The 25,523-nt window shown below is 39.1% G+C and overlaps 1 protein-coding gene across 4 annotated transcripts in view; it reads right to left on the bottom strand.

The window, feature by feature from the left end:
• Positions 1-5,590: 5,590 nt before the first annotated feature.
• Positions 5,591-25,523, bottom strand: part of MYO1B (myosin IB) — a 108,528-nt gene continuing 88,595 nt past the window's right edge. The window contains exons 22-31 of one of the 4 annotated variants that reach the window (XM_066553132.1): positions 24,027-24,113; positions 23,631-23,717; positions 20,908-20,994; positions 17,783-17,857; positions 17,252-17,386; positions 16,307-16,413; positions 13,753-13,885; positions 12,116-12,268; positions 11,105-11,232; positions 5,591-8,576 (exon numbers count right to left, since the gene is read on the bottom strand). In XM_066553132.1, the coding sequence (XP_066409229.1) occupies positions 8,453-8,576; positions 11,105-11,232; positions 12,116-12,268; positions 13,753-13,885; positions 16,307-16,413; positions 17,252-17,386; positions 17,783-17,857; positions 20,908-20,994; positions 23,631-23,717; positions 24,027-24,113 (1,116 nt within the window). In that variant the 3' untranslated portion in view covers positions 5,591-8,452. The remainder of the gene's footprint in view (positions 8,577-11,104; positions 11,233-12,115; positions 12,269-13,752; positions 13,886-16,306; positions 16,414-17,251; positions 17,387-17,782; positions 17,858-20,907; positions 20,995-23,630; positions 23,718-24,026; positions 24,114-25,523) is intronic. The other 3 variants (XM_066553133.1, XM_066553134.1, XM_066553135.1) reach the window with 3 other exon arrangements.

Below are 25,523 nucleotides of genomic sequence, written 5' to 3'. Positions count from 1 at the left end.
GGGGGAAGGTTTCATACAGCCATTAATTCTGTGTTCATCCCTAATTTCCCAGAGTGACCCAGGCGGATGCGGTGCAATGGCACAGTGGGCTGCACTCACCGCCTGCTGCCTTGCACGTCTGGCCTCCCTGTGTGGCTGCCAAGTGCTGGGCTCATTAGCACATGTGCCCTGCTGCTCCCAGCACTGCCCAGCCAGTGCTGTGCAACCCCAGGGCTGGTTTGTAACAAAGTCAGCACCAGGGCACAGAGAGACACTGAACTGTGCTCTGAGATGGTGACATTGCAGTGGGATCTCTATCTACCGCTTCCTCTCCTTTCTATGTTTTCAAAGAAAACATAGAAAAATGGTAAAATTCTGTGATGTGTGTCTGTCTTAAGTCAGAAAATCTGGGATTTTGACAGACAGTGTCTTCTAAGAGAACTTAGGAAGTCCCATGGCTGCAGAAAGCACAACTGCTATCCCAGTGCATGGCTATGTATCATGCCCAAGCTGGAGTCACAGATGCCATGTCCTCTCCCCTGTCCCACCCTGCACACGGACCTGTCCCCCAGGGAGCTCCTGTCACAGGGTCACTTCTCAGCCCTTGCAGCCCATGGTCCTGGCTCACTGAAGGGCCCAGGAAGGGCCAGACCATGGTGCTGCAGTGGCAGGGAACGTGCTGGGTCAGCTCATGCTGAAATGTGAAACCGCAGCCTCAGTCTTACTTTTCCAGCCATTTCTAGTCAAGAAATAGCTATAAATACAAATCTTACTTCTAGTTGCTAGGATTGATTTTGTTTCATTTTTTTCCAAAGACTGAGAATGCTTTTCAACTCCATTAATAGCCAGTTCACTCAAAAAAGAAACTAAAATGTGTAAACCTATCTTTTCTCCATGAGAAAAAAGATGCATCTTTAAAGCCACAGTGACCTTTATCCCATATTGCAAGCACAACAATCCAAAAAATGAAGAACAAAGACACTTGACTTGAAGTATGGTTTCCATAAGAGCCCAATCTTCAAGGAACAACATGACAACATCCCTTAGGTGGTGAGAAGTGGCATCCAGTGGATGTGCCAGGTAGAAGATGTCCACATTCTCCCCCATTTTCATTTCTTTGAAGCATGTCTGTTCACACACTCCAGCTGAGGACACCAAAAGCAGTTTCCCAGGAACTCAGGGAACAGCATTTCCTCAGTGCTGCGCCGCCACCAAACATATTTCCCACTCATTCAGGTTGCTGTTGGCATTAAACCGAGCAGTGGCACACTCCAAAAGATCCTGCCAGACCTCACAAGCTCCCTGTGAGGCACCAGTCCTGATATGTGGGTTTTGGAGCCCAGGTCCTCAAGACTGAAGAGCCAAAGCAGCTAAACCCTGGTGGCTGCAGTTCAGCAGTCACTGAAAGCTCATGATGCCTGGCAGCTCATACACTTTTTCCAAGTGCCTCTTACCCATTCCCTGCATTGGATTTGTTTTTCTTTCTGAGAGAATTTCATGCCCCTCCTTACATCAGATTCCAGAAAATTCCGTGCAAGTACAACCAAGACCCTGGAGAAACAGGAAGACCTCTTGAGCAGGGCACACTGGGGCAATGTGAGGGAAGGAATATCTGGGAGTGCAAAACATGAGGAGAAAGCCACAAAGACAAGGGAAGCCTCCAAATAACACCATGGATCAGGATTAGCACAGTAAGCAAAAATAGATCAAATCTAGTTTTGTTCCACCCTGGCTGGATGTAGCATCCCAGGGTCTGACAGCTGGAAAGATGCTCTCCTCTCTTTGAAAAGATTTTCCTCACCCTCTTTGTACAGAAAAACCTGAAGATGGTCACATTGGACAGGGCTCTGAGCAATCTCATGTAGTTCAAGTCCTGCTCATCAAAGCAGAGATTGGACTAGAGGTCTGTAATGGCCCTTCCAACTCAGACTGTTCCATGATTCTGCAGGACTGAAACTTGAAGCATGGAATGGCTCACAGTCCCCATTTTCCTTTTCCAGTTTGTTCTCTTGTTGTTTTGTTTGTTTTACCCTGAGAAATCCTGCCTCCTCACCAGCAGGAAGAAAATCACACAGGTAGGACCAACTCTACATCCCTGGAGCCAATCACACGCAGGACAGCAGGTCATATCAACATTTCTAAATAGTGCTCAAATCAAGGGTCAAGGAGAACAACTCTGTGCTCCTAGTGGGCTGATTATGAACTGGAAACATTCCTACACTTATGTTGCCATAGGTTTGCTGTCTGTTTAGAACAAATGCCTTTTTTCTTTAAAGAAAAAAAATGATTTCTGATAATCATCCCCAGAGCAGTTCATGAAAACTCAGGAACCTGCCATCGCAAGGCCACAATCCCCATATGATATTAAGAAGTTTGTGATGTAATGAAAATTTAGGATCTTCCACTGCAAGCTCAGCCACAACTTTGGGACTTTATTTTTAATTTTTAATAACAATCAATAGCTTATGGGGAAATCATTTAGATTGAATTGCTTTGAACACCTCCAGTTTGAGTCTCCATGTTTAAACTTATGCCAAAATCCCTTCCCATAGCTATACAGCAGACTAGCAAGTAAAGAGATACCTGAGTGTATTCACAGCTATTTAACGCTCCTTTGCATCAGTTTAAAATGAGTTCCCTCTTTTTGGCATCACAGTTTGAAACTGCCTGGTTGATATTCTGATGGATTCATTTTTTCCAGCTAGGAGAAGCATGCACAGCAACCTCGAAGGCTTCGTGCAGTGAATTAAACCAGCAGAGACTCATCACAGCATCACTTGGAGGAGATCTCTCCTCTAACAGGAAGAGACAGAGCACATAGCAACAGCAGCTTTTCATGTTTCAGGCTTCAGGTTTGCTTTTTGTCAGAGTTTTGGGAAATACTGGTGATACCACACAGCTAACAAGGTAACTTGAGAAGGAACAAAGCTTCTCTCGTTAAAAACAGCTCTTGGAAGGGAAATAAAACATTTCCTGTATGTTCAGCTGCAACCAAGGTGCCAAGATGCAGTGGTAGATAACGGAATAACCTAAAAGAATACATTGTTGCTGTATCCTGGAGATATTTGCCTCCCTTTATCACTGCAGGGAACGTCAAAGGCAGGAGGGAACAGGGCAGGAGGAAATCAGAATGTGATGTGAGCCAGAGCAGGAAACATCATGCAGCATCTCTAAGACCACCCAGTATCAAGGTACGGGTGGGGAAAGAATTCATAGAGTGCAGAAGGGACATTGCCAGGCCAGTAAAAATCCCCATTCATTGTGGCAAAAACCACCATGTCCCACTTTCAGAGAACAGCTTAAAGGCATTCGATGCTTCAGAGGGTAGAAGTGAAAGTGGGCAGTGAACTCCCAGGCTCCTCCAGGATTCCCTGCAGATCTCCAGCACTTTGTCATGTTTCCAGAGAAGAATATTCCATGGCCACAAGAATATTTAGTTGTTTGGGTGTTCTTTTGCTTTTTGGGTTTTTTAAGTTTTGGGGTTTTTTTAAATAATTGGATACCATAAACAGTAAAATCTGACACAGCAAAGACATCATTACCTTGGGCTGAGTGCAGGGAGCAGCCTTGGAAACCAGCTGAATTATTAAGAAACAAGATCCAGATTCTTTGAGGTTTCTTTTCGTTCACATATAAAGCCTTTTGTGCCTCATACGTCATCATTTCACCTAATCACTGCACAGCCAGATGTCAATGGTTTAAAGGATTAGAATGAAGGAGAGAGCCAATCTGTTTCTTAACAGTTTTAGGACTCAGTTTCATCAATTGCTTATAAGCAAAGTTAACTCCATGGTCTCAGACTGTCCTCACTCTTATTTTGAGTTAAAGTCTGAGTACTCAATACATCCATGGGTGGAAGGGAACAGGAGCAGAACTGGTTCTAGCTGATAACAAGATTAAGTTGATATCAGAATCCCAATTCTTTAAATAGCCCTAGTTTACTGTAGACAAACACAGCCAGACATAAAATAGCAATGCATTTACTTAAACCCAACAAATTTATAGTACTTTTTTCCTCTTTGCATTCCAGCTTATTTTTCAAGACTGCCCAAAGCAAATCTGCCCCAACCTACATAAAAACACATTTCCACAACAATTACTGACAGCAACTGTAAATTCTCCACAATGCTCTCTCCACTCTGCTTCAGAAGCCCAGGGAAATGTGGTGCTGCTGAGGGAGTGCTGTGGGCAGAGTCACCCTGTGAAACAGAACGTGGCAGTTCTGGCCATGTCTGAACAGTCGGTGCTTAAAGCAGCCACTGCTCACACCTACTGCTCAATATTTCAGCAGAAGCAAGTTCTGCTCTGCCAATTAACTTTTTTTTTTCCATGCACTAAACCTCCCTTTACCTTCAAGTCCAGGAGGAGACGCTCCAGCGAGTCAGAACATGGAAAGTCTCACTGTAAGTGGGACTGACACGTGAATGATGTTGACCTTGAGGAGGATGTCACTGCCTCAGTTAAGCCTCCTGAAACTCCTGAGCAGGTCACACAACTGCAGAGAGACAGGTCTGCAGTGCAAACCCCCAAATCCTGGGCTGGAATGGCTGCAAGATCACACTACATGACACCAACCTTTAGCTACATTTCATCTGGAAGGTCATGGGACAGTGACATACCAAAGCAGCATCCAGAAAATTTTGATCACTTGGAAGAGTTTTAAAAAAATTGGCAAACAATCTTCCCTCCCACTTACAGTCATATGTTTGTGTAAGCTAAAAACCACTACAATAAGGAGGGAAGTTAGAAAGGAGGAGAGTCAGAACTCATTTGTTGGTCATACTAGAGATTCCCTCAAATTCACACTGCTCCACATTGGTCTAAGTTGTCAGCATCCCCAGAGTACTGTCCAGTTCTGTCTTTGAAATGTTTGTTGGGAAGTTCTGATGCCCAAAGCAGCACAGGTGTGTGCATCTCCCATCACACTACCAAGCAATCCTTTAAAAATAACCATGATCATTTCCTACAGAATATGGAAAATATGTTGCGTTCTTCAAGATTAAGGATCTAAAAGTCTAAGAATTAATAGTGACATTTACACAGACTAATGGAAAATTTTCTCATTTCACAGAAAGATTTTGAATTCAGTCTTCCCCCCCCCCGCCCCCCAAAATGTATAGAAAAATGCTTTAATTTTGGCAAAGAAAAGAAACAGAAATTAAAACTGAATATGTTTTTCCTGATTTTACATTTTAGTTTCTTCCATAATTTGTATGGTGAACAAAAAGATTAAAAAACAATCAGGCTAGAATTGTTAAGCACAAAAGGAGAGGAAACAGATCACAAGACATAACACATGGAATATGATATGTTTGGGGCACAAAGCCATTTTTAAAAACCAGGTTTAACTGGCTACAATATTGTTCTCAGGCAATTGATCTAAAACCTAATGTTAGAAAAGTTGAGGTTTTAGAATTTTCAGCAAAAATTATGATGAGGAAATGACTGGAAAATGTTACTGCGAATCACTGAAGCTGCCTCTTAAGGAATCACATACAAAATAAAGATTTCTTCTTTCTTCAAGCCACACACCACCAGTGTTGTGTACAATTAATCTAAAACCCAGTCACCTGCTCTTTTCGCAGTAAGAAAGATACAGATATAGAGAAAATATAGGTCTAGGAACAGAATTTTATTTGATTCTAGAAAGCATCATGCATCAAATTTTTTTCTTAGTAATCCTTGCCCAGCTTTGAGATGGAAGAATAGCATTTACAAAGTAAAAGGATGCAAAAGTAAGGTTAGCACCATAGGAGGAATACTCTTCTCTTTACAACTCTATTTGACAGACAGTGATAAAAGAAAACAGAAGAAAGGGACAAAAAAAAAAAACAACCAAAAACTAGGTAGTTAAGTGACCTTGCATTTTTACTTTCAACATCCAAGATACTTAAATCTAAACATCAAGATACCATGGCTCTCTGAGCAATATCTAATAATTCATGTTCAGCAAAACCTGCTCTGTACATTGGGAAGTATTTAAGAGTCAAAAGATAATTGTCACAAAGTACCAGCTAATGTGCAAGGTAGAAATTGTTGGAGTCCAGAAAAAGAAAGGAAACAAGAGAAACCAAGGTGAGGAGTTTGTCCCTCTTCCAGTCTTTTGCAGGTATGGCTATTATGTCATGCTGCAAAGGTCAACAAAATAGAAAGGATGTGTATTGGACCTGGCTGGGATGGGACAAATATCCTAATACTATCCTGTAATACCCTAGTTTCATGGGCCAAATATCCAGATGTTCTTAATCTACACTCTCCCATTTCTTACCTGCAAGCAACTACAGGATCACATCAGATTTCAAATGTTTGTTTTCCTTATTTTTTTTATTAATTTTTATAATTTTCTTCATGCGGTTCTTACTCTAAGGTTTCCCAGAGAGTGAACAGTTTTACCAATCTTCCCCAAGCAGAAATTCTAATACAGGAGTTAGGAGTTTTAAATGCCACATTGTCATCATTGTGTGCTGTCTTCTTAAGGCAATGGAATAATTCCTTTCAAGTACCATAATTTTGCATCACAAATCAATTCTAAAATCTCCTTCGCAAGCATCTGTAATTGCAATACATATAAAATTATTTAAATTTTATTAAACTATTAACCTGACTCATTTACTAGAAGAAGGGTTTGAACTACTACTATGAGGAAGAGGCAGCTTTTTGTCAGTTTGGGAAATACATCTTTTGATTATTCCCACCTTTCAAGGTCACATGTATGGACTTTTAACAGTAACATTGAAGCATCCTGTTAAAACAACTGCTTTGTACCCAAATCATAGGAGAACCATTTAATCCCAAAGCATGGTTTGGTGTAACCCAAACCAGTTGTATTTTTCAGACTAATGACCATTAGCACTTGAACACCTATTGCAGTAAACACTGTTTTAACCTTGCTCTACCCAGAGGAGCCTTCATCACATCACCACCATGAGTGCTACATCACATCCCCACCGGGAGAGGAAGGAGACTCTGAACTTTTCTTTCTCTCTTTCTTTTATTTATGCTTGGACTTCCAGCACTGCACATCAGATAGCCAGGGTGTTAATTTGTCCTATATCAGACTGCAAAAATACAAGGCGCTTTCTCCACAAATCACAGAGTCACATCCCACAAACCCTTCACGTGAGCAGTTCCTTCTCTCTGGAAAAGCATCTCTTCTCTCAAGGATTTCAGCTAATGCTTCTGGCTTATAAAAGACAAGTGCAATCAGTTACACTGAAGGTTTATAATGCGGCCCTTGATTGTATTTTCTGTGCACGCATTTACATCAGGCACACGAGTTATATAAAATAGTTTGGAGTACAAAAATATGGTTATAACATAGGAGTACCAAACAGCACAGAATTAGAACAGTTTTATTACCATAATACCAATTTATATACAGACCCCCAAATTAAGGATTTTTTTTCTTTTTTTAATTCTAAGTATTCTTCCCAAATTGACAACTGTAGTGTACACTCTATAAACTGCAAATTAACAACACAGATCTATTTTAACCCCTACATTGTCTATGCAGTCTGCACCAATCCGCTCTCTTCCACACAAAAGTGTATTATAAATAATCTCACAAAATGTCACGTATGTTTTATTGCACATTGTACATGCCAATATTTAAAAGAAAGGCTCAAACCTTTCACTTGATAACTAACTGTTTAAATAACTAGCATTTACTTATTTTATGAATACTATTGCATTTTTCAGGCTCTAATCTTAACTCATAATTTAAAAGAAGAATAGCAGAACAGAAAATATGCCTTGAACTTTATAGCTTTTGTGAACAAAAGAAAAAGCTTCTTTAATTCTGCTGATCTCTACTTTATAAAGTCATTAAAAACATCTGACCTAATTAAAAATGCTGTTTCAAAATTTCTGCATGTTTTACTATAAAATTTGCATGTAGCTGCTTGTGCAATCATCTATTCCTTCTATTTTGCAGAATTAGATGTCTCTGTGCTGCACTGACCGGAAAGTTGAGTTACACAGGTCCTGGTGTGAGCTACCAGCCTCTGCTCTGCTGGTCTGCACAGGGGCAGGACATGAGGAGCCTGACAGACACCTGGACAGCTTGGGATAAAAGGACACCAGGTAAAAATGGCCACCCAGCATCAAGGCCATGTATAATTCCTGTTAAGCAGATCTCTAGACTAAGGAATACGAGTAAGTTACCATTAATATGTGGGTTTATGATATGCTGCACTAAAATATGGCTGCTAAACAAAGAGAATGATTGGTTGTATGACAGATATGTGCCAGCTGGTAAAAATGCCTCACTGGATAAAAATCTGCGTTTTGAGGGTTAAAACTCTGGCATGAACAAAAAGATTTCAAAGTCGATTGATCAAATGTTTTGCCAAGGGTTTCTAAAGCTATTAGCCATCAACAGCTCCAGAAAAGGATAAAAATAGCAAAACCAAACCACTAAAATTGCACTATTACAAAGAAACAAGTCCATGAAAGGGAGAGTCACCAGCTGCAATTAAGGGACAGCCACTTCGAGAAGCCGATTGTTTTTTCGCTTGCAAGTTGGGATGTTGCCATTTTTCTGGCTGCCTTGTATGAACTTCACACACACTTTGTCTTGTTTGAACTGGACCAGGAACCTAAGAGAGGGAAGGGTAAAAACTTTAGTTAAGTGTGGAGAGAAAAAAAAAGACACATGAGGAGCAGAAGCCTTTTCTTGTTGGTTCTAAGCATCACTCCAAAAGATGTCATTTTCAGCTCCATATTAATAATAAAGAGTTGGGGAATAAATAAAAAAGCCATAGGTTATGGTATGGCTAGAATCTCCTTCAGGTTGAACCTCTTAATGATTGCTTTTTGCCTATAACTGTGGACATTTTACAAGTTAGTTTGCTATTCCTTTAGAAAAAAAGCAGTTTGAAACAGAATTTCTCACCAGAAATGCAGCAAAGACTATTTCCAACTACTTCACTGTTGGCCAAAGGGACTTTCTCTGTTTTCATGGAAGCTCAACACTTCTGTAGCAACATTGGGAGTTCTCTTCTTCTGATTTATGCTTAATTTATTACATCTGGTATTTCAGCAGCTCTCATATGTCTAATCCTTAGTCAGCCTTTATAGCCCCCTGCTCGGCAACTGGGAAAATTCACTTCCTGCCCAGCAATCTCCAAATTTAGACATTTTCTACAGTTCAGGGTAAATTAATCTGGATTTGACTCTTCACTTTTTACTGGAAGGGAAATTTCACTGAACGTGGAGAATTTCTTTAAAAAAAAACCACCACAAAAAACCAACATGCTCCTGTGGAGTCTCAAACCTCTCACGGATCTGGATAGTGAGATTAAAAGCAGTAAGCAAGGCAGTGCTGCCTCTTGGCTCGCATGCAGTGCTTGCTGACCTAAAAAGTCCTTTGTAATACAGCCGATTTTCCCTTTTAGCATCCTTAAAAAGTCCTCCAGCAGAGGCCAAAAACTTCAAAGAATTTGCTCTGCAGCCGGAAACCACAAATCAAGCTGACGGCAGAGCTCAGGGGAGGAAGTGGCCTCTGCTGAGCTGAGCTTCCCTTGGGTCCTGCTTTCCTGCTGCCCAGCCCAGGCACTCAGAGCTTGCTCAGCACTGCATCTCTGGGGTGCAGCATTAAGAGCTACACCCCAAAAATGTGTGCAGCTCTTACAGCCATTGTCTCATCACCAACACTGCATTTTCCTACAGCCACTGTTCTGATATTATGCCTGTTGAATGGTGTGTCTCCTCCTAAACAGAGCCCTGCATCAATGGCATTCTTACATCCACTCTCTTCCCAAAAAGCAGAGTAGTCAAAATAAGGCCACATTTCCTCCTCAGTTCCTAGCTTGTGTCTAAACTCTAGCAGGGAGAAGACTCCTGCTTCACCATCAACACAGATGGGACTGCAAACAGCTTAAAATTATTTAGTCTGGATAAACTCAATAGCAGTACACACATGAATGTTTTCAATCTGCAAGAGAAGAAACAAAAACCACATCCCAAAAAGCAAGACTCCCTGAAAGCAGGCTGTTTTCCAGACCTAAGGCAAGCAGGCTGTCCAGACTAGTGCAATGCATGCTTAAACTTAGCTTTAGTAGTTTATGCCTTTGTAGCCCCCCTTAAACTAGAAACTTACTGGGGATAGCCACAGTTTTTAGAGACTAAAAAGCACATACTCTTGAGGAAATTAAATGACATCTGCTAACAGAACAAAGGAAAATGGCAGATTTTATTTTCAAGGAAAGAGCAAAATTAGCCTTTTAATAAATCCTCAAATCTGAACAGATACAAACTGTACCCACTACCATGACTCTAGAACACACACAGCATGGTGCAGTCAGATAAAATGGTTCAGTTTTTGCCTACAGGAAATTTACTTCACCATTGTTAAAGGGTCCAATTTTTCTTCTTTATTTAAAGTGAATAAATCCACCTAATCAACATTATTGAAAAGAGGGGCCACTTCACAGAACAAAAGTGGCACATAGCTATGGTGGACTAAGTGGGAGACTCTTACTCAGCAAACTTTAGGAGCTCACACACAAACACCTTTATTCAATAGCTAAAAACACCACAAGGGCAGTCCTTATTTAAGACCAAAATATGAAACTGTCCAAATCAAAAAGAAATATTATTTTGAGATGCAGACTTTTCATCAAACAAAGCTTTTTTACAAGCAAAAATCCCCAACAACAGGTTGTTACAGCTTCACAAGAGAGACAGAGCTTCATAAACCTATATTGGATTGGGGACAGGTTTTGTATTGTTTTTGGGTTGTTTTCAGAAGAACTTGGCTTCTAGTGTCCACTCTAATCTATAAATATCTCATAGTAATCTGTGAACTTTTCAGTCACATACAAAATTGTTCTCCCAAATGTAGTAACTCTTGATTATTTCTACAGCAGCAATTGTGCTTCATAGCCCTATTTGAAACTACTTTAACAAAAGCCCATTTTCTGTAATGACTTTCAGGGACGTAAAAGCCAAAATGAATACTATAAAAGAGTACACACTGAAAACTGGATCCTTCTTCACAAGTATTCTGTCAAGAGAAAAGAAGCATTAGCTACACAACAGTGTTTTGTTATTCTGACACCAGATCCTTGACTTTTTAGCATGCTGCACTGAAGCAAATGTACTCTTAAGCAAACAAGAAACATACTCATCAGATATCTCAATGTTGAGCTTCTGTTTGGTTTGGCTGAGGGTAGTGCGGTAAAGTTTAGTGGCCATTTCAATAAGGTGATCGCTGCTGAGCAGGAAATCTCCTTTACTGGCAGCTTCTGAACCCTGAAACAGGAAGGAAAACAGTTAAGACTACCAAAACCTTGAGTATGGTTAAATGGCAGCCAAGCAGGAGGGTTTACAAGGAGTCTTCTCTTCCCAGTTTAAGGAAACAACAATCTTTTGTCCTGCAAATTAAATAGGGATTGCAGTGCAGTGTATAGGATCAAAATATCATTTGCACCCAAATAATCTACAAATCAGGTGAGAAAGGTGAAAAAAAAATCCCTTCTGGCCCTAAAGGAGGGTCATCTTCATTTTCCTATCCCTTCTGTATCCCTTGTCTGGATACACCCCAGCAAGCTTCCAATACTTGTGGAAAGGAACAAAAGCAAATTACCAACACCAGGACTAGGATGATGGCAGTGAGTTTGAAAAGACACTGTATGTAACACTCTTCAGATTCATTTAGGCTAGAATACAGATGCCAGCTTAATGATTTTAGCAGAGCAATGGTTACAGTGCAGTGAGGCAAATATAGCACTGAGCTAAGTTCTTTAGAACTGAGTAACAAATTAACTGTGCCTCACTGTCGACTTCTTGGCATCCCATAAAGAAGAGAGAAATATTCTACCACTATATGTAAAGAAAGCACTGGCACAAGGCACCTGAACCACATTACAAGTGGAAAACTCTGATCCTGAAGAGACTGCAGTGAAACACGAAGTCTGATTTTCACAGTTAAATGATCGTTCATAATGTAATAAACTGTTCTCATTTGGCTTCAGTAGCTTTAAATCAAAGTTTTTTTTCAGCTATGGCAAAGTTAAATAAATTTCTAAGCCTACAAGCTAAACCCCTATGGTTTAATGCTACAAGATAATTAACAAACAGGTTTCACATCACTGCACATAAAGCATATTTTTTTTGTGATGGAGTGGTAACCAACCTCCTTGAGGTGCACTGCAAAGAATCCATCATTTTGGGAGCTCATGGACACTTTGGTAACATCTCCCAGTGGAACCTCTGACTTGATAGTCCCAGATTTTTGATCCGCGAGAAGAACGTTGTTTTTGGTTAATAAGAAAATCCTGGATGCAGCCTGTGAAAATGCAAAAATGCAGATCATTGGCCACACGAGGAGAGAGATGGCTTTCATCGAGCACCTACTACGACTCCAAGGAGTTCACAGAGTTAAAAAGTTTGGCCCACATTAGCAAATGTGAACGTTTGACGTTCAGTTAAAGCTGCAGATCAGTTAAAATCAGGTCAGATTTATTTATGTGTCTAATTATAGACTGAGAAGCTTAGCTCATTTTGGCACATATGCTTAGGTATAAACAGTTCCTTTAATTACTAGCTTACAGCTGTAAAATTCAGAAAGTCAAACTCTGAAACTATGCAAATCAGGGTAACCTCATTTCTCATGCTCTTTAAATCTCCAGGAAAATCATCACACACTAAGTCTCTATATTGAGCATTATTAACCAAAATGATGATGCAGAGCAACACAAATCATGTAAGTACTTTTCAGAGTTATGTTCTCCTCCCTTTATCTCTTGGAATTACCCTTTAGGAGGATAAGCATTCACACTTTCAAAAGATAAATATTTTTAAAGCAAGAAATGTCTGTTCTTAAATTTGTCTTAGAAAATACTAAGGAAGAGAAATGAGAACTTAATCCACATACACATTTTTCTCCTGTAAACTTTTAAAGAATAAAATCTTTATTAAAATTAAGAAGTAGCTGCCTTAAGCACATAGAAACATAGTTCATTGATTTTATTTTTTTTTAATCTTGAGAGCTGTAGCCTATGAAAATACAGGAAAGATACTGTCTTCATTTAATTAGTTTCTTCTAAACCAGAAAATTAACTTGGCATCAACAATGGGCAACCTAATTTCACTCCTAGAAATGCATAAATGACATCTACATCTGAGAAGTTGAGATCTACTACTTCTAATACTTAGATATGGTGAAAGCAATTAAGTTTACTAAGGCAGAATAATACTTCCTGTTTTAATAAGTATAATTTAAATGCAAAATGTGTTCTATCTTGGCAGAATAAAAAGGTACCCACCATATTTAACAACTTTATTCAAATGATACAAGAAACTCGACTCTTCCTTCCAAAGAGCTTTGGAAGGCAGGTAAAGCTAGAAGAGTATGCCACTCATAATTTTAAAAGATAATAAAATGTGATAATCAGAGCTTGACTGACAGCATGGACTGTGAAAAGTTAAGTTTTCTAAATATTTGAGTTAAGATATTTGCTAAATGTTTATTTTTTTTAATTGGGAAATAGAAGATCTTAGCTGAGTACACAGTACAGTCTGTTACCAGTTGATGAGATACCTTTTTTGTTTGGAAAAGCCTCTGGAAACCGCAAAACAAGATTTTAGTAATCTTTATGTAGATTTAAAAGAGGTGTTTAAAATCACCAAGTTACATAAAACCAACATGTCCAGTCTTGCCCTTAAAATACACATTATTTTAAAAATCCTCAGACTATTATGAGTCTCACTTTCAATGTATTTATAACAAAATGATCTACCCTTCTGGATAAATCAAATCCATGTGATTACCTTCCCATTGGCTCTATTGATCTTATTGACAACTTCTGCAATAATGATCTTTTCATCCACAGCATCTTTGAGCTTTTTGTACTTGGGGTTCTCGCTGATCTCCAGGTAAGCCCCTTGGAACGGCTGCCCAACACTGCAAAGGAAGCACGAGTTAAACACGAACCCCAGGCAAGAAGCAGACCTGACACCAGCACAGGCTTCGTGAGGAGATGCACCAAATATCATTTTCAGTGATGGTGAATGAAGAGAAAGTTATCACTAAAATGGGCCCAATTGCTTTGGCTATCAGACACATGAATACCCTTGCATGGGCAGTCAAGTGGGATTTGAAATCACCCAGTGAGAGTCTCTGTGAAAGCAGAAATTAGAACCCCAGTAGGAGTGACACACTATTGATGATGACAGGCAGGACTTCAGTGACAGACATGAACTTGTCTTCAAGATCTGCTGCTGTTTGTGAAACATGCAGCAGCTCCTTGTCAAGATCCGCTGCACTTGCAAACTCCCCCATCTTTACACACCTCAGGGTGCTAAAATAAGGGCTTCCCTACAGACCAAGAACTGATGAATTGTCACTGCTTGCTTTGTTGCAAATCCCTTTAAAAATGGTGATTTAACTTCAGTCAAAGCATTAATGCAAAGCTTTGCCAAGACTGGAGCCCAGGAGAAACTGATGCATCCATTATGTGGAACAGCACTGCCTTTGCCATTGCATCTCTGGCACACAGAGTGATGGGAAAGAAGAGGAAGGATACTGGAATTTTAGTACCCAAAAGTCCCTCTTTCTCCTTAAATAATTATACTTCAGACAGAAAATTAGCCACATCCTATGAACCATTATCATACTAATTAATCAGAAACTTTATACAGCAATTTTCTCTACCCTTAGGCCGATTTTTAAAAAAAACCAACAAAACAACAGTAGGAGCTAATCAGCTCTGAATACCAAACAAAAAGAGATGGAAATGTTTCTAAATGAATCAGGACAGGGAAAGCATTCCAATTTTCCACCACGTTGGAGCTTTGGGGTTTTTGGTTTTTATTAATTAGCAGTATGAAACCATAGTCAGCAAAACAGTAGATTCCGTGTGGACTTCATCCCTGACCAAATGATAACAAGTCATAGCTAAAACTGAAATGAATCAACAGTTCCCTTATCACATATACCACTTAAAAATGTCTTGGATAAAAATGAATCTCATATATATACATATATAAATATAAATATAGATATAAATTTCTAAAAAATATCTGTGTGTGTGTATTTTGCTGTAGGTTATTTAATTGTTCAGCCTTGGTGTAAAAAGTACCAAACCAGGAGTATAAATAGAATTCCTTCCCTTCCAAGGAGCTCTATGCTGAGCAGATGCATACTGACTAAAACCTAAAAAAACCTGCTTGCTCATAGGAAAGTCCAAAGGCACCATCTTTCTCTTTTGCAGCATAAAAAGACATCCCAAAGCAAATAAAGAACAAACCACAAGTTAGCATATATAGCCATTAAGTAAGTGATCTACTAAAGGGGAAAAAAGAGAAATGTACACTGAGCCCATTACAGGAAAACAGGAAATGTCTCAATAAAAAAATGACACAAAACCAGGGAAACACACAAACAAGCAGAGCTTGTCCATGCATGGAACTGTTCCCATAAACTCTTGCAGATTCCTGTTCCTCCCTCTGCTGAACCTTGCTTCGCATTCTATTTGTTCCTGCTCAGCTCAAACTACAGCTTCTAAGAGAAAACTCTCACAAGATGGACAAGATGGTTGTTTTCAAGAAAAAACACAATTTATAAGCTTGTATTCACTTAAAAAGTGTAAGTCAACTTATATCAAGGACATCACATCTTTCTTTTGTCAGTTTTACTGCATACCAAAAGAAGAGTATTCCTTAAATAAAATTATATACTATTGTACTCTCTTGAATAATGCTGGCTCTGTAGATAGCAATGACAAGAATCTGTCCGTTTAAAAGAACTCAATAATCTGAGAATCCAAAATACTTATTTGCAGAGATTTCACATTATTAAAAGAAAAAGAAAAATAGATTCTAAAATGGAAATAGAAATTTCTTTTAAGTATCTCTGCAAAAAGACAGACACCAGTGTATCTAACTTTTAAATTACCCAGTCTTCATCTTAAGTTTGAACACAGGAGAGCTCCCCAGGACAGCTCACCTGGGAGGGAGTGACATTGTCACTTAGAGCCTTCCAGCCCACTCTACCTTTATTGTTGCAGGAAATAGCCTGAAGAGAATGAGAGGAAAGGGTGAAAGCTGTTCCCACCTGCAAGTTCCCCAAACTTGTAAGGCATAAGTGGGTCAAGGAGGGTTAGAATAACAAACCACCATGGATTTTGGACAGAAGTTCTTGCTATCACAGGACTGGTGGCTGTAGCAACATCTAAGTTTGCTTCTAACTGAGGTCAATTTTCAGGATGGTAAAGGCAAATGTTGTCAAATAAGGAAAATGCACTTTCCTGCTTAAGATGAAAAGCGAAATCTTGCAAGTATATTGAATTTCTGGTACACTAAAAGCAGCAGAATCAGTCATTACCTGGCTGGATATAAAGCCTTCTTGTCCTTGAAAAGTTCACTTGCTTCCAGTTTTTCTTCATAGATAAGCTTTTGCTGATCTGTGAACTGATCTCTGTACTTTTTACACTACAAAACAGGATATATTAAACAAACCATAAAATTATCTTTCCCAATCTCACAGCACCACAGACTAATGTTTGCCCATTGCTCAAGATGCACATTCTTTGTATGCTTCTGAAGTGATTCAGCTCCATCCTACGTACCACTGATAACAAACAGGGGAGGTGTTTTGCTCCTCCCCAATTCTAGATACTTTTGAATTACACCAGAAACAATATATAAAACATCTCCTGTAAGTATGAACATGAGCCTAATCTATGAGACTCATTCATTGGAAGAGTGCGCTAAAAATGTTCACAAAAATATGCATACAGTTCCACAATTTTGGAAGTTTATGTAGGCAGAGGAAGAAAAAGACACAGCTGACAGGGTGAGTTTTGCAGGCTCAGAAAGAAAAACTGTTCCTTGACAATTCACAGAAAACACAGCCCACAAGATCAGTAAAACATCCCATCAGCACTTGTACAGATTCTCGCCGTTCTCTCCATCCAAAGATCCAAAACAAATTTCAGCTAAGCACAGCTCATAAGTAAAAAATTCCACCCAGCACTTCCAACATTGGTATAAGTCCTGGCCATGGACACAAGTATTACAAGCTATTAATTAACAGGCTGATGGCAGGAAGCAAACTTCTCTCCCTAGCCCCAGGAAGGAGTAGCCAGGATAGTTATATCCCTTACAGGCCAAAGGCAAATGATCAAAAAAACCTACTCCCTTCCAAAGAAATAAAATTATCCTGGCTGGAATCGAAGGAAACACATCCTAAAAATAGACCCTTTGTGAACAATACTGCTGAAAATCATGGGAAGAAGTTCTGCCCAGACTGGACCAGAATGTGTCCTACCCTCCACAAATGGAAAATCCTCTTTAGCTCCTTGTGGGTTGATTCCAAGAAAAGGTAAGGCCTCGCTGGCCAGTTTTTATCTATTGGTGATAAAGAAGGTATCTTATTCTTCATTTCCAAGAAGTATTTTTGCATCTGTGATAAAATTGAAGCAAGATGTTTTATTAACGTTTGAATATCAGAGTTATTGAAGCTCGCAAGGAAAAGCAGATGCTCTGTGATTAAAAAGCACAGTTACAAAACTGCAACTCTCAGCTCTCATAAACCACAATATGGATTTTTAAAGCCAGCTATATTGAGAAACACAGATTTATGTATCACAGAAGTGTGGCAAATACTTAGTACCATTCTTATATCTCCAAACATTATCACTATCCTTTCTTTACAATATCAGAATATTAATTTGCCACTTTTCCATGAGCTTGGACATTTCCTTACAAAGACTTTAATAACACAACAGCTACATTTGATAGACAATAAAAACTTAAAACACAGGAAATGTACATGTACTTTGTACAGACATATACATACAATTCTCTGAAGGGTAAATTCATAAATTTTTCTTCCAGCATTGGCTCTGAAGAATTTCCTGTATTCTCTACGGACCTGGAAAGTTAAAAAAACCCTCAAAATGAATATAAAGAATGAATTTGTTTGCACAGATACTTTTTTAACAAGCTCTATGGTAGAAAACATTAAAACAAGCATACATACATGCATAGGGTTCCCTGAAATAGGAACATCACCTGGTCACACTTAAATTATGTGAAGCAGACCATGGACCACGATGTCTGAAAGATACCTCGGCTGACCTGAGCGCAATTATTTGCAAACTTATCAAGGAATTTGAAATGCTTCCGTCCAAAAAGGCAAATTATTCAAATATTGTCGAATTCACAGCATGAATCTATTTTCAATAGGCTTTTACATAAAGCTGGACTGGAAAAAGTGAGGCATCACCAGTGATGATACCATTTTCTTGTGTCTGAAGTGACACTTATTTGATGTTAATTACAGAGTTAACAGGTGAATTTTTCAGCTTTTTCTCCTTTAAAATTCTTAATACACAGTCTTCATTCCAAAAGACTAATGGGATTTTGGTGCAAGAGCAAAGAATCAACACAAAGGTTGCTTAGTGTCAGCAAGCTCGATATTTGCTCACAAAATTTATTTGAAAACTAATAATTTAAAAAAAAATCCAAAAAAGAAATCATAATTTTTGCAGGAGATAATTTTTAGTACGTACTCGGAAGTGCAAGTTTTAGAGTACTTGTTTTGCCTTTTGTATTTCTATCAGTCTATATTCTATGCTATTTGGTCTATGCTATTTCTAATTAGCATAGACCAAAATTCAGAAAAGGCAATTAGGGAGAGCCCAACTGGTTTGCAGTTTTATGTGACACCCAGGCTCACCTCAAGTCAGCTGAAACATCCCTCAAATTTCTTTGCAAACTCTGGCACAGTCTGCAACACACCTGTTATGGGTTTTGGGCAAAACCCAGGGAAAACATCGTGGCTTTGCATAATTTACCCCAGAGCAAAATTTAGTGGTTTTAGCTAACTCACTAAGTGTTGCTGGCTTCTCTGTAACCAGAATATAAAGGAAAACCCATAGCATAAAATCCCCTTCAATTTACAGAAAAAAAATTTACTCCTTTCTGCCTCACAGTAATTCATGCATTTTAAGATAAACCAGCATTTGGAAAGCAAGAATCTGTCACCATTTCTGGACAAATACACCCACAGGTAAACAGATTTTGCTTAATTACACATTAAGATGCACCAACAAAACTGGCAGCATTCAGCTTTCATCATTCCATGCAAATTCAGTGTATATTTTTTTCCTCATCACTTTATGAGGAAAAAAAATATCAGAGTTCTTATTCACTCATTTTCTGCAAGGCTTAGCGCTCTATAATTAGAGTACATCCTTTATTAATTATTCAGGGATGTTAATTAACACACTCAAAGCCACTCCAACCACAATCATCCCAAATCTCACCATAGATTCTCCTTAATGATCTTGCTTTATATTATTCTTTGCGAGCTGCAAGGTGTGCAAATTAATTTGGAAGAAAGGGACTAATAGACACCCACGCATCCTATTGGTGCTGCAGGGAAGCTGCAAAGCAAGCACTGAGAAATGCAAGCTGCTCCAGAAAAGCCTAAATCTGGAAAGTACCACAAATGCTATTAAAATCTACTTGGCATACAATTAAAAAAAAAAATCAAAACAAAATCCTCACAACTTATTGGTTTAATCTTCATTGTTTTTATCAACTTTAATTCTTCAGCCTCGCATGTCACAGGTGAAAACACTTTGCCTTCAAACTACCTGTGGTAACAGTGATAGATTGGAATGACAGACTACAGTCTCATTCAGAAAAATCTGTGTATTTCAGGTGAGATGGAAATTGGAAATGTAGCTTACACTATTTAACAAACTCACTGAAAACCACAGACTGCAGAAATATATTCCTGCTGTAATGTGCCCTAAAGGTTTTGGAGTCATCAGCTTGCATTTAAATGCTGCTGTTTGATATAAAACAGCCTCTGAGTTCTCAGGAGGGACATATCCTTGTTTTAAAATCATAAAAACAGACCTACTTTGGCAGTAGTACTTAAGTGTGATTCTGATCTGCAGAATGACTTCTTAAAATGGCTCCTTTGTATTTTCCAGCTCTGGTTTCCATGTAGATATTGTAATGGATTTTTTTTTTCATTTATAAATGAACATGTATTATATATAATTATATGTTTTCTAACTATTTTTCCCATTTCATCATTGTCAGGATAAGTACAAGAATAGAAAAGTACCTGAACTTTACTCTGCACCGTCAAGTGAATTGTTCCTTTCATACCCCTGTAGTTTATAATATCCCTATTAGCAGGAGTCACTCCCAGCCAAACCAAACAGATTCAGATTTCTGCAGTTCTTCAGGACTGCATCTGTAAAACTGTGTTATGTAAATCATTTGGGCACAGACCTGAAACATCTGAAGATGCCATTTTCATAGTCTATTTACAGAGCAGAACTACATTTTTCCAGATTACAGATGTGTTTTCTTTTGCCAACCAGTCCTTGAAAGCAAGGGACAGAAAACAAAACACTTTTGTGCATCTCAATTTTTCTAGAAATCCATGGCTGTCAAAAGCCACAGGTAATGCAATGCCAGGCCCCCAAAAGGCTGCTGGATGCAACAGGACATGACCATTGGCTTTACACCCTGCCCTCCTCAATACTGGGATCAGGGGTCTACTGTGAGCAGCAGTGAGAGTCAGACACTTCCACCCTACTTCCCATTCTAACAAGCAGAGGTCACAACAAGAAAATACATCCTTGTAATCTTTCCAGATAGGACCTTTGCCAAGGTAGGTCAGTTTTTAAAGTCAACAACTGTAATAGAGTCCCTTTTATCTGATTTTTGTCTTCCTGTGATTGCTGACAAAAATCCCCCAATGCCTCAATGTTGCTGTAAGTGAGGCAATTTCATTTATGACTTTTTCAGCCAAGTCCACGACAAAGTTAAACAATGTGTAAAAAAAACCCCATCCCTTCTAGTGAGCCCACACAACTGCTTGTTTATTAAGTGTTAGTAAGGTGTGCCACGCTCCATTGAGTTCACGTTGACAGATGGGAGTGTTGGAGAAAGTACCTTCAGTCCAAGCCAGTAAGCCCAAATGACTGCCACAGCATGCTTACGCCTAGCCTCCTCCTTCAAGCGTTTCAACTCCCTCCGAGCCTAAAAGGTTCAGAGAGTGAACAAGAGACACAGCCCGGAGCAGACAGCGCCAACGCCGCTCCCACACCCAGCAGGGGAGAGATGGAGGAGCAGCGCTCGACCTTGGGCGCCCAACGCGCCGCGGGAGCCCGTGCGGAGCAGCTCCAAAAGCCTCCACTGCTGCCGACCGGGCATGCACAGGTGGGAATTTGTTATTCAGCCCTGTTATTCACTGTCAGCCCTTCCTCCTGCTCTTCTGTGCACACCTGCCATGAATTGACTCTGATGGGAGGGCTTTGCCTGCGGTTTCATGATCAAAGTGATGCACATGAGAATCAAGACTTACTAAGATCTCACTATCTAGTCACTTCTTCCACTGGCAAGTGCCCGGGCAGGACAGAATCAGCTCTGAAACTATGTGTCATGGTGACTTTCCAGCATTGTAATAAGGGCTTTTATCCTGGAGGTTATTTTTTATTTTGATCTTTATGTATTAAAAAAAAAATCATCTCCAGCCATGTTAAAATCTTCATGTTAAAATTATGTCAGTCTGTGGAATTAGGGGTAAAGCCATCAAATCTAGTGCATTCCTCATGTACAAATAGATAGGCACCTTCCTACCTTTCATCAATCATTCCATTTCAGGAAAGCAATTTGAGGCATGTGTGGGCAACTTAACAGAATGTCACATTTTAGGAGATACCAGCACATTTTTTGTTCAGTTATCTGATGAAAACACTCAAGGAAGAGTTCCAGTATTACAGGCTCAGTCAGAGCAGCTCTAGCCCTGTATCTGCACTTGTCAAGCTGTAAGTTATCAGACCTGTGCAGCAGCAGTTCCAGCCTGTGCCAGTAATGCTCTTCTGGTGCAGCTGGAAAGGTTAATGTGCAGTAGATGCAGATCAGAGATTATGTTTTCACTCATCTGCTTGGCAGAAAAGCTCCTACTGCACAGCAGTGTAAAAGCAAGAGCTATGCAAAGCTATTTGTCTACCTTGTGAAAAGGAAGGAAACTGAGTACTTGAGGCTCACTCTTGCTTCATTTTTGTTTGTTTTTGGGGTCTTTTTGGGTAAAGCAAGAGACTTCTGATGATAACTTTAAAAATTTTTGTCCTAAATATTCCCCCAGTTAAAGATAAAAGATCAGATCAATAAAAAGTTGTCTTTCTTATCAGAGACTGTAATTATTTTTCTAATCTTAATTCAATTTAGATTATTATCTTTATATTCATATATATTATTATATTTAGATTATTTATAATTAAGGAATAAGGAGACAATTATTCACTAGATTCCTGTGAGCCAGTTGATAAAAATAACTATTAAAGCATGTTAAAAATTATCCAAATCTACTAAATATTTAAATGAGGAACTTGAACATGGTTAACAGTATTGCATCCACTGGATGTATCTTTTAGTCCAAAGGACTATCTTAAAACTTTGAAAACAAAAATCTCTTCTGCAGTACTGAGCAATATTTTGGTGAAAGGAACTCTGGTTAAAAACAAAATTCTCAATATATTCTGCTTAATCAAATGTAGAGGAAACTGTTTCTGTCAAATTATACCATTACCTAAATATCAAGCTAGAGTTGAAAACTTCCAAAGACTCCCTAGTATTAAGGAAGTTCTCTACATGTTTGTTTGAATTCCCAGGGCTGCCATTTTGCTGGAAATCTAATAGATTTATACCAAAATAGCAAAGGTCAAACACAGCATTATACTCCAGATGTAATTTGAGCATTTCTCTCCATCCATTTGGCAAGGTGTTCTAACAACACACCCACAACCATAAATAACAACTGAAAAATGTTTTAAATCTAATGCATTTATGGTTTTCAACTAAATTAGGAATTTATTAATTGAAACCAATATATTTTTGACCTCTAGTGAACAGCATTTCAAATGTTCACATAACCCGCAACTACAGGCTGGGGATTAGCAAGAATCTTTCAGTGGGACTTTGCTTCTGAAAACAAACAGCTGATGCTGAAATTCCTGGGATTTTTCTAGAGCTGTAAGTTTAGAATTGCAAACTAACATAGTTTTCTGCTAAAAGATCAGCTCATAAAATTTTGCTTTACTTGTGGTCATTAATTTTTTTTTACTGGTTCAAATCACAGCCAGAGAATCGATTAAACCAATCATAACCAGAATTTAATGAAACTTAATAATGTCGGTTTGAACTTGTAGATGAAGACTATTCAGGGTACAGATTATAATAAGTGGTGAAAATCTCAATTGGATCACTAACACAGTGTCACTGAAAGCACTTGTTGGGGGCATGGGGAGGAACACAGCAAAAAACCCCAACCTCCTCTCCCACCACAAACCACACTTTGCATATTTACATGTAGTTAAATGCATTTCCTAATTTCAGGTTACTGCAGTCCAGTCATTTTTAATCTAGTCTAATGCCTTGTTAGTGCAAATCTGTACTTGGTTGCCATGCAAGGTATTTCCTACTCTACAAAAAACTGGCATACACAATGCTATCAGATTTATTAGGTGTGGCATGAATGGAGATGGAAGGAATCGATGATCATGCTCTATTATTTAAGAGTGAATTATATTAGTCATTAATTCTCACTATTAAATAGTGATTAAATGCTGATGTTGAGCAATGAAGGGGGAACATGTGATATGTGCATGAAGTACCTTATATCCAAGCCAGAAAGCCCAAATAACAGCAATAGCATGTTTATTTCTAGCCTCGTCTTTCAGTCGTCTCAGTTCCCTTCGTGCCTGTGATGCATTTGAAAAGGGGATATAGAAAAGCTTAGGAAAGAAAAGGTTACTGCAAGTTCCCATTGGTGCAAGAAAGAAAGCAAGTAACCAGTCACTACAAACAGCAAAAATTAAAGCGTGTCCCAGCTTCCCAGACTGCACCAGCTATGACATGTTAGCAGCAAAGAGAAACCAAAAAAAAAACCAGTTTAAGCAGTCAAAGCAGTTTAAGGCACTGACAGTATTCCCAGATAACTATCCTGAGGGATATCCTTCTTCATTCCACGTAGGGACACACAGCTGCACAGTTTGCAGCCATTTTCTTACCTGGGTACCATGCCAATAAGCAGCAATTACTGTGGCAGCCTCATTACAACGCTTCAGATGCTTCAGCTCCCGAAGAAGTTTCCGAGCCTGCAAACAATTTAAAATGTTCTTTTTGACTAACTAACTTTTCATATTTTTGAAGTAGGGCACTGCAACCTGTAAATCTAGGCAAAACCAAACAAACACTGCCTCCAAATCCCCAAGCAAATACATTCACAAATGCTGCCCAGCCTCAGATTTGCTGCTCCAGGGAGGATTCTGTGCTGCAAGGCTGGGACTGGCAGGTTAGGGGATCTTAGTTCAATGCTCAGTTTTCTCCCAGATTTGCTGCATTACCTGAGACATCTATATATCTGTTTGCACAATGGCAACAATATTTTTTTCTCCATACAGTAAATGTCTGATCCATTTAGAGTGCAATAAAGAATAAATCCCAAGTAAATTGTCTGGCTTTAGGTCACACTAAAGGCTGCTATCATACCAGGCTTTCATGCACAATGCTACTGCAAAAGAGGTTGTTCTCCAATGGCAAACAGAAAACCATAACTCGAGATGATGCTTTTAACCCAGTTTTCTTCAAATAATGCTCATGGGAAAAGACAGCACATCAATAGTTACACTGAAAGGATATTTTTAACTCATTTAAACAAAATCATAAAGACAAAGTAAAAATCCAGACAAACAGCAAAATCAAATCACGTTACCTTATTGCTGGCAAACTTTAAAGCCTTCTAGACAGGAGAGATTATTTACACCAACAGCTACTAACTGCAGCCCCTTCCTTCCCTGTCTGACAGAAAGGAAACTGATTCTAGAACTAAAGGCACTTCTCTCTTTCTAACTAGAGGGGAAAGCCACCTTTAGCAGGGTGAAGAAAGGTTAATAAGAAAATAGAGGAGCCCAGGGTTGCTTTTTCTGAAGATGGACAGCAGGAGTTACTTTGAGCATCATGGCTGCTTTCATGTGAGCTGTTAATCTCATTTTTACCTCCTATTAAAGCATCATTCCTTAAATATCTACCAGGATGCATGATTATCCCTTCACAAAGCACAAATCTCTCAGAGAAGAAGTGAAGCTGTGGCAAACTGAGGCAGAGTACAAGCCCACAGCAATAAACTACTTTCTCAACACAAGTACACTTTCACTCCTCCACTAAGCAGACAGAGCAGAATTGATGATTTAACCCAAGTAACAAATTGCCCAGGCAACTCAAACTCTTTATTTTAATCCTGCTTAAATCTGATTCATTCTTTGAGAATCCTGTTAAGCACAAAATAACTGCCAACCACAACTCGTTTCTTCCAAGTCAGTCCAGCACTACAGTTCTCCTAAGGCCAGTGGCAGAGCCCCAGAGCATCCTTCTCCAGAGCTGCTGGCCTTCTCAACTCCTTGGCAGAACATGCCTCAAGGATAACCCAGTGGTTTAGTGTGGTCCCAGCATCCCCCTTGCACTGTTTGCAGGGATTTATAGCCCAGGCAGCACATCCAGGTATCCTG

Source organism: Molothrus aeneus, chromosome 7, assembly GCF_037042795.1.
Source record: "Molothrus aeneus isolate 106 chromosome 7, BPBGC_Maene_1.0, whole genome shotgun sequence".
In the NCBI taxonomy this organism is placed as follows: Eukaryota; Metazoa; Chordata; class Aves; order Passeriformes; family Icteridae; genus Molothrus; species Molothrus aeneus.
The sequence above is the reverse complement of the archived record's forward strand: the minus strand, read 5'-3'. Positions and strand labels throughout refer to the sequence as shown.